The sequence below is a fragment of the Thamnophis sirtalis genome, unplaced genomic scaffold (genome assembly GCF_051295495.1).
Source record: "Thamnophis sirtalis isolate CommonGarterSnake01/CBP01778 unplaced genomic scaffold, rThaSir2_p1.2 scaffold_3, whole genome shotgun sequence".
Taxonomy (NCBI): domain Eukaryota; kingdom Metazoa; phylum Chordata; class Lepidosauria; order Squamata; family Natricidae; genus Thamnophis; species Thamnophis sirtalis.
Genome location: NW_028261383.1, coordinates 22,225,407 through 22,240,334, shown reverse-complemented (window position 1 = coordinate 22,240,334; position 14,928 = coordinate 22,225,407). Strand labels below are relative to the sequence as shown.

The 14,928-nt window shown below is 45.5% G+C and overlaps 1 protein-coding gene across 1 annotated transcript in view; it reads left to right on the top strand.

The window, feature by feature from the left end:
• Positions 1–2,348: 2,348 nt before the first annotated feature.
• LOC148047542 (uncharacterized) overlaps positions 2,349–14,928 on the top strand; it is a 37,086-nt gene continuing 24,506 nt past the window's right edge. Inside the window, 2 exon segments of the mRNA XM_087708370.1 lie at positions 2,349–2,405; positions 5,427–7,898. Of these exon segments, the coding sequence (XP_087564496.1) occupies positions 6,125–7,898 (1,774 nt within the window). The 5' untranslated portion in view covers positions 2,349–2,405; positions 5,427–6,124.

Genomic DNA, 14,928 nt, shown 5'->3' with positions numbered 1-14,928 from the left:
TGATAACGGGCCCCAATTGATGGCCATACAATTCAAGACCTTCTTAGTATCACAGGGAATCAGGCATGCCCTGGTTGCTCCATTCCATCTGGCCAGTAATGGACAGGCAGAGAGAATGGTGTGATCCGCTAAAGAAGCCCTATCTAGGATGAGGCCGGGAGATTGGCAAACACGAGTTGATCAGTTCCTCCTCATTCAGCACCTCATACCAAGTGCTACCACCGGGAGAAGCCCCTCCGAGCTACTAATGGGTCGCGGGCTAAGATTGCGCTTAGACCGGCTACACCCATAGTACTCCACGGTGATACCCCCAGATTCGACCGGCCAACTTAGACACTTTAGCATAGGGGATCGAGTGTACGCCCACAATTATGCTGGGGGCCCCTCTGAATTCCTGCCACGGTTACAGGCATTGCCAGACCTCACTCGTGGTCAATTGGAGCTCGAGAATGGTCAAACTTGGAGGCAGCACATTGACCAACTTTGTGGTCACCTCTCCCAATCCAACATTAGGCAACTAGAGGTGACTCCTGCACAAGTTAGCCAAAGCCCTACCAAAAGGAGCAAGAATTCACTCCTTTCACAGACTTCTCAAGCCCGAAAGTACCAGGGTACCTATCTGATACTGCAATGTGCTCTACATGGGGCTGCCCTTGAAGAGCATCCGGCGACTTCAGCTAGTCCAGAACGCGGCCGCGCGAGTGATCATGGGCGCACCACGGTTCGCCCACATAACACCGATCCTCCGTGAGCTGCGCTGGCTACCTGTTGATCGTCGGGTGCACTTCAAGGTCCTACTTACCACCTATAAAGCGCTCCATGGTAGTGGATATGGCTATCTGAGAGACCACCTTCTGCCAATTACCTCCCTGCATCCCATCAGATCACACAGGGTAGGCCTCCTCCGAATTCCATCCGCCAGTCAGTGCCGACTGGGGACTACGCGGAGGAGAGCCTTCTCAGTTGCAGCTCCGACGCTATGGAACAACCTCCCCGTGGAGATCCGTACCCTCACCACAGTCCAGGCCTTCCGCACAGCCCTCAAGATCTGGCTATCCCGTCAGGCCTGGGGATAGGATTTACTCTCACCCCGCCCGAATGTTGAGTGAATGTTGTGTTTTATGGTTAATTTTTTTACTCACGTTTTTCTTTCATGTCTTGTCTTGCACTCCCTTCCCCTCATTGTTGTAAGCCGCCCTGAGTCCCCTCAGGGAAAAGGGCGGCCTATAAATGTTCAATAAATCTACAAATCTACAAATCTGATGAAGTTGTAGGGCCGCAGCTAATTCCGAGTGAACCAGCTCCAGAAACTCCAGCTGCGCCTGTGGAAAGTTCCAAGAGCTTCCACCAGGCGAAGCCACAGGTATAACAGGTCCATCCAACCTGATTGAAGATCCAGCACCATCTGAACCAGAAAGCCTGCCTACCTGCGTGACTACGTTACAAGCAGGAGGAACTCAACTGAGAGGAGAGGGTGTTACATACTGACAATCTGTATGATAGTTTCCACCAAGGTCCTCTGTTCCTGCAGGAAAAGTATTCGAATCTAATTGGTCGAAGGGTCTGACAGAGCCCTATAAAAGGGCTGCTGCCAGACAGAGTGTTTGCTGGATTGTACATAGTTGTCACTTAATAAAGAACTGTTGTTTGCTGAAGCCTGAGTCTGCTTCATCCATTCACCAAATCTAAAAATAATATTCTGCCTTTTCAATATTTCCTAGGATATTTCATTTTTCTCGGAGAGGGCTGGGTGCTAACCTCCTATAGTGTGCTGTAATTACCTAAAAAGACAATTCAGTCCTAGTCTGCAGCATCACAGGGATAGTAACAAAGGTCACATGGAGTGTGAGTACTGTGTTATACTGTATTAGTAAGACTAAACTTTGAATCCTGCATCCAGTTTTGGTCACCAGGATACAAAAGTATTTAGACTGTAGAAAGAGTGAAGAGAAGAAGAACAAAGTCATGTAGGGGACTGGAAGATTAAAACATACAAGGTACAATTGTAGGAATTGGGTAACAGAGAGAAAGACCGGAGTGGTGTGATAGCAGTTTTTTTACTTATTATATTTCACTTGGCTTAGCTGCAAATATAGGTTGCTAGGAATCTGAGCATGACTTAGGACATAATCAGTGAGAGGATCTGGCCAATAGCATAGTTAGATAGGACAAGCCTGTTTTTCAGCCTCCCATCAGGAGATGGCAGCATCTGTGACTGAAGAGCCAACAGTACAATAGGGGGCCCTCCAATTGACCTTAAAAGAGTTAAAACAATCGAGTATTTTATTGCTAGAAAGGATAGAAAAAGGAGCACAGAGGAACTTCCTCATCCAAAACACTCACGGAAGAGAGGGGAGAGGAGCGTATAGAGAGGCTCTTCCGAGGCTCGAAGCAGCAGCTGGGAGGTGAGTTGAGGGCAGGTGGGAGGAGAATCCGGGAGCAACTCAGGCTCTTTGGTTCCCTCCACGGCCTGGAAGCAGAGAAGCAACTAGATAGAATGTGGAATAACAGTTGGGGGTGATCTTTGAGGTCATCTAGTCCTGCCCACAGCTCCAGCAGGAGACCTTTTACATTTCAGGCACATGGCTGTCCAGTCTCTTCCTGAAAGCCTCCAGTGGTGGAGCATCCACAACTTCTGCAGGCAAACCGGTTAATTGTTCTCACAGTCAGGAAACGTTTCCTTGTTTCTCGGTTGCTTCTCTGCCTGATTCGTTTCCATCCATTGCTTCTTGTTCTGCCTTCAGGTGCTCTGGAGAAGAGGTTGAGCCCCTCTTCTTTGTGGCAGCCCCTCAGATATTGGAAGACCGCTATCATTTCACCCCTCGGCCTCCTCTTCTGTAGACTGGAAGATTTCCAATTTCAACTCTTTTGTTCTGTTATGGACCCTGTTATGTTTTCTTGGCAATAATATCGGACTGATCTGCCACTGTGTCTTTTGGATTTTTTTACTTCCACGTCTAGCCAACAAGCAGGATGTTTCCTATTGGTGCCCCATCCATGTATTAACCAGGTTCAACTAAAAAGGTCCTATTGACCTTTTTAGTTGGCTTTTACGGTGCCTTTTACTATGGCACTGTAAAAGCAGCTGCAGACGTGGTCCAGAAATCTGTGGTCCTCCTAACACTTCTTCAGTGACCTGAACAAGTCAGCAGTTCCTGTGGTTATGAATATGCAGGAAAAGGAGTTGCACCAATTTGGGTTCTTTCAATCAACTGACACTTAGGATGGTTGCAGCATCCCACACTCCTGATCCCCATTTGTGAGCTTCTCAACTAGCTTTTGACAAGCAAACTCAGTGGGGATGCCAGCAGGAAGTTCCCAGTCAGGTTCCGGTGAAATTGCCTTTAACAACCAACAACTGCAGAGGAAGAGATGCAAGTTGGCACTGTCAGGTGACATCATGCTTCACGATCAGGCTGCTTAGTGACACCTACCAAATGCAGTCAGTAATTGAGGACTGCTTCAATGGGAATGTCAACAGAGTAGTTGTGGAAAGTATTTTCTGCCCTTACTTTGATCTCAGGACTTTCATGGGCAAAACGGTTGTTTCAAATCTTGCAGAGGCTTTAGGCATCATTTCGTCAGTTAAGGCCCCCACATCTCTGAAAGTATTGAAAGGTTTGGCTGTAACAATTCTGGAATACTTTTTGGGCTGAAAACACATAGATTTTCCAAATATATAAGTTTCTAGGTTTGTTTATTTCTATTTTTCTCTGAATGCATATATCTACAATTGTATAATCTATCCCCATCACTTCCAGATATATTTCACAGAAACTCTTTGCAGTGCTAATAATTAGGGGGTTTTGTTCACAAAAAAATTATTAATTGATCAAAATATAAACTATAGAAGTGCAAAGAAAAATAAAAATAATGGTAGAAGAGAGAAAAAGGGGGAGCGAGATAAGTGTAGGGTTAAGGGGATAAGGAAAAGAAAAGCATTGAATTCTGACTCCTTTTGGTGCACTAGAATAAGGTGCTAACATAAAACCTCAACTATTTACTTTCATAAGATAATATAAACTAGCCACTTCTATAACAACAAACTTATCTAATCTACAGAACCCAAAATCAAGCTATATTTTTTCTCTATCTCAAGATCAAAGTCCAAAAGCAGTTTCCACGTACAAACAAATTATTCCTGTTGTTTTCTTTAATCAAAGCAGTCAATTTACCCATCTCTGCTAACTCTATCAGGTTTTGCAGCCATTTGTCCATTGTGGGAATGAAAATATTCTTCCATTTTTGTGCACAAAGTATTCCTGCCTCAATCAACATATATAACAACTGTGTTTCATTTTTTTTAAAGTTCTTTATCCATTAAGCCTAAAATAATCCTGGTTTTATTTTATATTCACTTTAATAGTCTTTAAGATTTATTAAGATGTGTATCTTATTCCATTTCTTTGCTTTGTGACATGCCCACCATAAATTATGAAAAGCTCTTCTTTATATTTCCAAAATTCAATGCTTTTAATGCATTCCCAAACCACATCATGCTATAAATAGTAATGCCATCAAAATCTTAATTCATGGCCCTCTAGCTCATGTAACCTCTTAATTTGGAGAGTCACACACTCTTTTTGCCAAACAAAACAAGCATCAAAGTACAATTTCAAATCTTGTAAACCCAACCTCCTCTTTCCTTAGCGTCTTGGAATAATTTATATTTAATTCTTGGTTTTATCCCTTGTAATATAAAGTCAGAGATCTCCATCTGCCATTGTTTAAATGGAGTATCACTTACAAGTATTTGTAAAGTCTAAAACAAAATGTATTTTTGGTAATTAGGGTGCTGGAGGTTAAAACCTACAAAGAATGGTTATAGAAATTGGGCATGCCTAGTCTAATGAGAAGGACTAGAGGAGACATGGTAACAGTGTTCCAATATTTGAGGGGCTCCTATGAAGACAAAGACGTCCATTTATTTTCCAAAGTACCAAAAGAAACGATGGATGGAAACTAACCAAAGAAAGAAGCAACCTATAACTGAAAAGAAAATTCCTAACCATTACAGCAATCAAACAATGGAATAGCTTCAAAGGTTTTGGGTGCTCCATCACTGGAGGCTTCCAAAAAAGAGATTTGACAGCCACTTCTGAAGTGGTAGAGCAGAGGGTTGGACTAGAAGGCCTCTAAAGTCCCTTCCCACGCTATTATTCTGTTATATATTATATTCATCTTAATTACAGCGATTCTATCCAATAATTGCTATTCTAAGAATTTGTATTGGCCCAAGTTAACCACAGGATTTCATGGTTGAATGCAAATGTGAATCTTCGTAATCTTCAATGTGTCAAATAAATCATTATTAATCTAAGGTTAATTTAGCATTATGGAATATTTCCTTTTTACCTTTAATGTATACATTTTCTTTTTTACATCTTCTGCAACCATTTTATAAACAATTTCTTTGACTCTTACAGGCAAAGAGGATGCCAATAAAAGAACTCCGGACAACTGAGAATAACAAACAACGTTAAAAAGGAAAATCAATCAAGCCAGAAATCAAAACATTTTTATCTCCTTCAGAAACCCACAAAATTCTCCTTCTTCCCCAGCAGGTAATCAAGAGGAGATTTCGAACTGGAAAAAGTAGAGTATGCAGAACACAAGGATACATTACAGGTAGTCCTCAGTTTATAAATGTTTAGTAGCCATTCGAAGTGACAATGCCACTGAAAAACCTGACTGATGACCATTTTTCACACTTATGACTATTGCAGCATCCCCATGGTCACATGATTTATTTTTGAATTCTTGGCACCTAACTCACATTTATGACTGTTGCCCTGTTTTACAGTCACATGATGCCCTTTGGCAGCTCCATAGATGTGGCTATTGTGGACAAAGTGCGTATTTCACATCACAACTGAGTGTGCATGAAACGATCCACATTGGAGAAAAGCAATACTAATGTGGCCAAAGCTTTAGTCAGAACTGCTCCTTCTGGTTGGTTCATGGAAGGACCCACATAGGGGAGGAGCCCTACATGTGTTCCCAACGAAGTGAGCATGGCAACTTGGTGATACATTAGAGAACTCCCACCAGGGAGAAACCCTTTGAATGCACTGACTGTGGGGAAAGTTTCAGTCTCAACACCGTCCTGGTAATATACTAGAGGATGCACACAAAAAAGAAATCATATGAATGTTCTGATTGCGGGAAATGTTTCAGACAGAATTCCCACCTAGTGATACACCAGAGGACTCACACAGGAGAGAAACCCTTTGAATGTCCTGACTGTGGGAAATGTTTCAGCACGCATTCCCACCTAGTGATACACCAGAGGACTCACACAGGAGAGAAACCCTTTGAGTGTCCTGTGTGTGGGAAAAGTTTAAATCACAATTACCAACTGATGGTACACCAGAGGACTCACACAGGAGAGAAACCCTTTGAATGTCCTGATTGTGGGAAAGGTTTCAGTTACAAAACCAACCTGATGAGACACCAGAGGACTCACACAGGACAGAAACCCTTTGAATGTCCTGTTTGTGGGAAAGGTTTCAGTCAGAATTCCCATCTAATGATACACCAGAGGACTCACACAGGAGAGAAACCCTTTGAATGTCCTGATTGTGGGAAGGGTTTCATTCAAAAATCCATCCTGATGAGACACCAGAGGACTCACACAGGAGAGAAACCCTTTGAATGTCCTATCTGTGGGAAAAGCTTTAGTGATAATTCCAGCCTGGTGATACACCAGGGGACTCACACAGGAGAGAAACCTTTCAAATGTCCTATCTGTGGGAGAGGTTTCAATCAGAATTCCTACCTCGTACAACACCAGAGGACTCACACAGGAGAGAAACCCTTCAAATGTCCTGTTTGTGGGAAAGGTTTCAGTCAAATGTACGGTCTAGTGATACACCAGAGGACTCACACAGGAGAGAAACCTTTTGAATGTCCTATTTGTGGGAAAGGTTTCAGCCACAATTCCAGCTTGGTGAAACACCAGAGGACTCACACAGGAGAGAAACCTTTCGAATGCCCTATTTGTGGGAAAGGTTTCAGTGAAAAATCCATCCTGATGGGACACCAGAGGACTCACACAGGAGAGAAACCCTTTGAATGTCCTGATTGTGGGAAAGGTTTCAGTTACAAAGGCAACCTGGTGATTCACCAGAGGACTCACGTAGGAGAGAAACCCTTTGAATGTCCTGATTGTGGGAAAGGTTTCAGTTACAAAGGCAACCTGGTGACTCACCAGAGGACTCACGCAGGAGAGGAACCCTTTGAATGTCCTGATTGTGGGAAGGGTTTCAGTTACAAAAGCAACCTGGTGATACACCAGGGGACTCACACAGGAGAGAAACCTTTCAAATGTCCTATCTGTGGGAGAGGTTTCAATCAGAATTCCTACCTCGTACAACACCAGAGGACTCACACAGGAGAGAAACCCTTCAAATGTCTTGTTTGTGGGAAAGGTTTCAGTCAAATGTACGGTCTAGTGATACACCAGAGGACTCACACAGGAGAGAAACCTTTTGAATGTCCTATTTGTGGGAAAGGTTTCAGCCACAATTCCAGCCTGGTGAAACACCAGAGGACTCACACAGGAGAGAAACCCTTCAAATGTCCTGTTTGTGGGAAAGGTTTCAGTCAAATGTACAGTCTAGTGATACACCAGAGGACTCACACAGGAGAGAAACCTTTCGAATGCCCTATTTGTGGGAAAGGTTTCAGTGTAAAATCCAACCTACTGAAACACCAGAGGACTCACACAGGAGAGAAACCTTTCGAATGCCCTATTTGTGGGAAAGGTTTCAGTGAAAAATCCAACCTACTGAAACACCAGAGGACTCACGCAGGAGAGAAACCCTTTGAATGTTTTGTTTGTGGGAAATCTTTCAGTCAGAAATCCAGGCTGATGACACACCAGAGGACTCACACAGGAAAGAAACTATTGGAAACTTAGACGCTTCCTGCAAGTTAACTGTGATCCCAACCTGAAAAGGGGAAACAAGATGTTTATCTGCTTCTTGCATAATAACAACAACATACCAATTAGCGCAGACATAATGTATTTCCGTGTTAGGCTGTTTTTGAGGAACATATAAGAAAGCTTGTCTCCATAAGGAGTTTGTTCAGTTGTACAAATGACTGTCTTGCCTATCTTGCTCGGAACCTTGGTACCAAATAAAGTTACTTCTTTTCATCCCGAAGTCTGAGTCCTTAATTTTTGACAACAATAGAGTCTCCACATGGTCCCCATAGGCCTCTCCATCCCTCACAGGTCTTTCCTTCCTCCATAGAGACTCCACATGGTTCACATAGGCCTTTCTCTCCCCCACAGGTCTTTCCTTCCACCATAGTCTCCACATGGTCCCTATAGGCCTTTCTCTCCCCCACAGGGCCCTCACTTTACTAGAAGCCTGCAATACTTAGGGCTGACTCCCCCACCCCCCTACCAGGCGTCACAGCCTCTTCCTCCTCCATACCTTTTGAAGATCTCTGAACCTCATGTGGGGAAGAGGGCTGGATATGTATCTCTTGCCTATGTGACTGTGTCAATGAAACAGCCATTACTTTGACTGTGCTCAGCATATATCCCTAGGGCCATGCAATAGACCTGTGGAAGCACCTGCCATTTTGCCATGACTTCCTCCATGTCAATATGGTGGCTGCTTCTGGTTCACTGTTGTGTGGTAGTTGGACAAATTGTTCTATTTTGCTACCTTAACACTTTGTAGCCTGTGTTACGGAGTTGTGGGTGCACCAAAAATGCTGTCTGTGTCTGGGAGATCTCCAAAAGGGCAAGCCATGTATCCCGGGGGTGCATGATAAGTGGACAAATACCACTTGTGTCAGTTTTGTGCTGCAGCTGCTAATAAAAGCCAATGCAGTCCTAGGCTGCATCAAAAGAGGTATAATGTCAAGACAACAGGAAGAGAGAGAATTGCTTTAGACGGTGCTGATGATACCACACTCAGAATACTGTGTCCAGTTCTGGTCACCATGATACAAAAAAGTGGTTGAGACCCCGGAAAGTGTGCAGAGAAGAGCAACAAAGGTGATAAAGGGTCATTACGAGGGACATGAGCTTCCAGTACTTGTGCATCTGACACAAAGAAGAGTGGATTGACTTATTCTCAAGGGCACTAGATGGTTGTCAGGCTGAATTTTGGGATATTTTTGGCTGTTTTTAGGCCTTTTCTGAGCTGTTTTGGGGCTGTTTTTCAGGTTGTTTCCAGGGTGGTTTTTGGCCCATTTTTGGCCTGTTTTCAGCTGTTTTTCAGACAATTTCTGGGGATGGTTTTGAGCTATTTTGGGCCATTTTTCAGGCTGTTTCTGGGAGGGTTGTTTTCCATTTTTTTGACACTTTTTTGGCTGTTTTGGGGACATTTCCAAGCTGTTTTTCAGGCCCAAAAGGTGTGGGGGTGGGGCCAGTCAGTGGTAGAATTAGCCAGTTCACCGAACTGGGCAGAATTTTAATAACTGGTTTGCCCAAACCAATCCGAACCAATCCAAACCTGATGATTCCCACCTCTACCCAGAGGCCACCCTGGACCCAATGGAATCTGGTCAGCTCCACTAGGCACACTGCTCACTGCCATGCCAGAAGTGGGCACGCTGGCCGAAGGGACATCCATTGGGCTTCTGCCGAACTCCGTCAAGGAGGGTCCTGGTCCTCGTCCCCTCAGTTGGGTCTTCTGAGATCTGCAGTGACCATCACCTAGCCAAAGCTCAGATTCAGGTTTTCCCAAATGTGCCAACATGACTCTCTTAATAAATTGGAACTTAGAGAAAAACTTTGCCTTGGACTCTGATTTAATTTTGGATGTTATTTGGAACCCTGACGGCCGGAGCTTCAGGCTGGCCAAGCAAAATTGGGTGGGTGGACCCACCTGCTGTTGACTCTTCCCCCAACTCCCCATGCTGCCAGGACCCAACGTCACAAAAAGTGGCCTTACCAAACCACTTCCAAAACAGCTCCATTCTTTGACAGCCAACCGTTGTAGAATAACTCCATTCCCCGTCGTCATCCACCCTCAGACAGGCACGTCTTCTGCCACCACCATTTTTTGGCTCTTTGAGGCTGTTGTCAGGCTGTATTTTGGGACATTTTTGGCTGTTTTTAGGCCTTTTCTAAGCTGTTTTGGGGCTGTTTTTCAGGTTGTTTACAGAGTGTTTTTTGGCCCATTTTTGAGCACACTGCTCACTGCGGTGCCAGAAGTGGGCGGGCTGGCCGAGGGGACATCCATTGGTATCCACTATCCACAAGTCTTGTTGCCTCAACTTGGTTTTGGCCAGGGCTTCTGCCGAACTCCATCAAGGAGGGTCCTGGTCCCGGTCCCCTCAGTTGGGTCTCCTGAGATCTGCCGTGACCATCACCTAGCCAAAGCTCAGATTCAGGTTTTCCCAAATTTGCCAACATGACTCTCTTAATAAATTGGAACTTAGGGAAATACTTTGCCTTGGACTCTGATTTAATTTTGGATGTTATTTGGAACCCTGACGGCCGGAGCTTCAGGCTGGCCAAGCAAAATTGGGTCGGTGGACCCACCTGCTGTTGCCTTAACTGCAACAGGGCCCTCAGTGTGGCTCTTCCCCCATTTCCCCCTGCTGCCAGGACCCAACGTCACAAAAATTGGCCTCACCAAACCACTTCCAAAGCAGCTCCTTTCTTTGACAGCCAACTGTGGTGGAATAACTCCATTCCCCGTCGTCATCCACCCTCAAACAGGCACCTCTTCCACCACCACGTCAAATAGCTGCCAGATAGTTTCGGTGTCGGTAGCAGAATGCTGAACCAGCAGCTGCCAAGCCACACATTCTCCGGTGGGTCCCATCTCTTGCCCTGTGTTCTGGACCGATGCCACATTGGCCAGCTGTACATATTTGGGGGCTTCACGCTCCTTGGGGCATACATCCAACTGGGAAGCCCTATCGTCCTGCACTGGAAGGATTGCCACTGCGGATGGTTCCTCCGCCGCTCCAGCAGCAGCATCCATTGCTGTTCCCTCAGCATTTCACATGATAGTCCCCTGCCTTCTTATGCCCTGCAGGCAACCAGTAGGCAAAGAGCTGGAGACATCGGGGGGAGAGGGGGAGTACGGAGCCCTGACTTACTGTTATGTTCCAAGCTTCCAACATCAGAAAACGGCAAGCGACATAATTCTTGGCATGAGATGCGTTTAATGCAGGATTGAAAACTCAGCACAAAGTAACTGCAATCAAAGTCATCACTAGCCACTGCTGCTTCACACCTGGTTTTAACACCCCTGTATGCCCCTCCTCTCCCCAGTAGGTTCTGGATGCTGACAATGGCCAAGAAGGGTTGGGACAGGGGTGGGTTCCAGCAGTCACTACTGCAGGTTCACTCATGGGGGCGCTATACGGTCATGCACAGAGCAATAAAAATTGCTCTGCCCATGCACAGAAGCAAAATAAAAGATGGTGGCACCTTCTTGGTGGTGGCAATTTGAGAAAAAAATGTACAGTGGAAAATGTTTCATTTTAAAAAATGCATTGAGTAAGAATCCTCAATAGCTTTTGACAAGGAAAAATATGGGCATTGTCAGTGTGGCTAGGAACTATAGGAAGTTAAAACCCACCCCTCTCCTATAAAAATATTGATAAGGGAGAATATTACATTTCTGTGGATAAGAAATGGAGAAACATGTTTTTGGGAAGGAAGCAGACTCACTCTTAATAGCCCCCACCTTTGTCAATGGGCCATCAAAATGCCTGAGCCAGGCTACTCCACATAACAAAGATCTCCCCCCTTCAGCTCCAGGGTGATGGGATTAAGGCATGATAGTATTCACCCGTTACCCATCTCACCACAGGGCACCTGGGAAGAAGCAATGCTCAACCAAACCTGGACTCAAAACACACCCTAGAGAGTTGCCCCTGCATGGCCCCATGGGAGTGTGACAACCAATCAGAATACAAGCCAAGATCAAAGGCCAGAGAGGGCATAAAACCAGGGACTTTCAGCATCTTCCTCTCTTTTTCCGTGGCACGACAAAACCATGCTCCACTAAAGCGCGCCCGATTAAACTGCGTCGCTGACGTCATCAGCAGGGCGACAACAGGGACCGCGGAGAAAAAAGGGCGCTTTAAATAGCGCTTTGAAAGCAAGCCGATTCATGTTAAGGTAAGGGTTAGGTTTAGGTTTAGGTTAGGTTTAGGGTTAGGTTAAGGGTTAGGGTTAGGGTTAGGTTAAGGGTTAAGTTTAGGGTTAGGTTTAGGATTAGGTTTAGGGGGGTTAGGTTTAGGTTTAGGGGTTAATTTTAGCTTTAGCGTTTACAGTGTGCTTTTTTCTCCGCGCTGTTGTCGCGCTGTGATGACGTCAGCTACGCGGTTTCGTTGAGCGCGCTTTAGTCAAACGCGGTTTTGTGATGGAACCCTCTTTTTCTTCTTCACCCAACATCTTGAAGCATGTGATCCAGAGTTGGGTTACTCCCAGTATGGTACAGTACACCAGAAGGGGTAGTGAAAATGTGGCGGACTGGACCGAACAGGATGTGGGCTAGCCATGCCCCCATACCGGCAAAAGAAAGAAACAGCCCAGGAAGGAAGAAGAGCGGAGGCCTGGGCTGTTGGAAGAAGCGCCCGCGCTTCGTTCTTTTTCACAGTTGCCTTGCTCGCCGTGGGGAGAAATCGGGGAGAGAAGGAGGAGAAAGCTGAGCTTCTGCTAGGGACGGCCTTCTCCTCCCTCTTTTCCCCTGGTTTCTCCCCGGCCGTGCCCATGGAGGAAGGAGGCAGGGATGCTGGCCAGCGCTTGCTTCCCTTTCTGCTCACCACCACCATCCCTGTGGCTGCAGCCCCACCTGCCCTGCTTAGCTGGGTGGCTGGCCAGGAAAGCAGCGAGGGGGCAAGCGCTGGCCAGCATCCCTGTCTCCTTCTTCTGGGAGCTGCAGCAGTGGGGAAACAGAGGCTTCTTTGCCAGCCTCCCAGCTGATCTGTCCCATCCAGCCCCCTTACACATGCACCTCACACCACAGCAAGCACGGTGTGTGTGTTGATGTGAGTGGGTGTGACACGCATGTCTTCCGTGGCGTGGCCGACACCATCTGACACCCAACAGGTCACCTGCCGAGCAGCAGAGAAATCGGGCTTTGGCAAAAGGAAAAAAAGCCATTCAAAATTAGCCTTCTGCCACTCTGCTAAAAAGGCAGGAACCGCGGCAGGAGATAAAAAGACGACTAACCATATTCGGTTAACCCCCAGAGCGGGAAGAGGCTGAATTGGGGGCTCTGTGAGTTGGTTTGTAGGACACAGATGGCCATGATCATAGGATTTGTTGTGGATTGATTTTAGTTCATAGAATATATCTACAAATATAACTGGAAGGGATGAGTGTGAGAGAGAAAGAGTAGAGAGAGAAAGAGTAAGAGAAAGAAAAAGGAAGGAAGGAAGGAAGGAAGGGAAAGAGAAAAGAGAGAGAAAGAGCGAAAGAAAGAAAGAGAAAATAAAGAAGGAAAGAGAAAGAAAGAGAGAAAGAGAGAAAAAAAGAAAGAGAAAATAAATAAATAAATAAAGAAAGAAAGAAAGAAAGAAAGAAAGAGGGAGAGTGGGAGAAAAAAGAAAGAAAGAAAAAAAGAGTACTTATGACCACAATTGAGCCCAAAATTTTGGTTGCTCAACAAGAGCGTTGTTAAGTGAGTTTCACCACATTTTAAAAGTTGGTCATGCCCACCCAGTCACATGACCACCAAGCAACGCCCACGGAATAGGTAGTAAAAAAATTGAAACCCACCGCTGGTTAGGACCCAAACAGAGGGTCCCAAAATTTAAGAACTTGGGGATGGTCTATCAAATTCAACTGAAAGAGGATGAAAATCCAGGGGAATGCCTATAACGCATTTATCAAACCTTTAGGCAATTAGAATTAGACCCCGAGGCTGAAGAAAATCAGAGTCGATATGATTTTCATTGGTCAGTCTGCAGATGACATTGGGGCCAAATTACAGAAGACAGAGGGGGGCCCAGGAAAGGCGATCTCTGAACTTGTGGAATTAGCATACACAGTGTATACTAATTGGTCTCAAACCTCAGGCAAGAAAGAACTTCAAAGGGCAAGAAGAAATGCCATTTTTCTCCTCCAGGCTCTTAGACAGGAAGAGCGGGAGGCCAGGGGAATAACTGCCAGAAGAATTGTATGAGGAGGTGGTTTGCGGGGGTCGGTAGTTAGTGTCACGGCGGCCTTCCTCAATAACCAAGAAAGAAGCCACTCAACTCCATTTTGCAGAATTAAGAGTACTTTTGGTCATGAGTAGATAGCAGCTAGGCAAAGCAAGATCTGAGGCAAAAGCACGCATAATCATAGATATCAATATGTGACCTAACCCCCTCCCCTTGGTAACCCCATCCCATAGTCCAATCCAAACACCCCATAGGTGTCATGTGGGAGACATCTTCAAAAATCATCATCAGGTTGGTATGCCGGACAGTTGGCCTTGGCGGCAACTCCTCTATCTGCAACATGCGCAGTAGATGGTGAGATCAACTCCCTTTTTACAGTCACTCCTGCACAGAATAATCCCCTCACCCAAATACCATGCCTCCCCCTCCCTGTTTCAATGGCAGCCGAAAGCAAGCAGCAAAACAGAGGCTGACATCCAGCACTCCGTCAGGAAAGGAAATCATCCCTGCAGAAAAAGAACAGATCAACACACAAACAACATAAAACAGGAACAAGAAAAAGTGGAACTGTCAAAGTCAATTTGGGCGATGGCTTGTCGTGGTAGGTAGAGTAGAATTTGCTGTGTCTGTTTTGCTTTTAAACTGTTTGTATTGTCTGATTGTCTTTGTCTTACTTTTTGTAATTTCCCCTCCCTTGGCTTTGTTCAGCCACCCTGAGTCCTTTCGGGGAATAGGGCGGCCTACAAATTGAATAAAATCCAAATTTACGTAAAAGTTGAGGAGCCCTAACGTGGGACTTATCGACCCATTCAGCTTGGGAGGGGGGGAAAT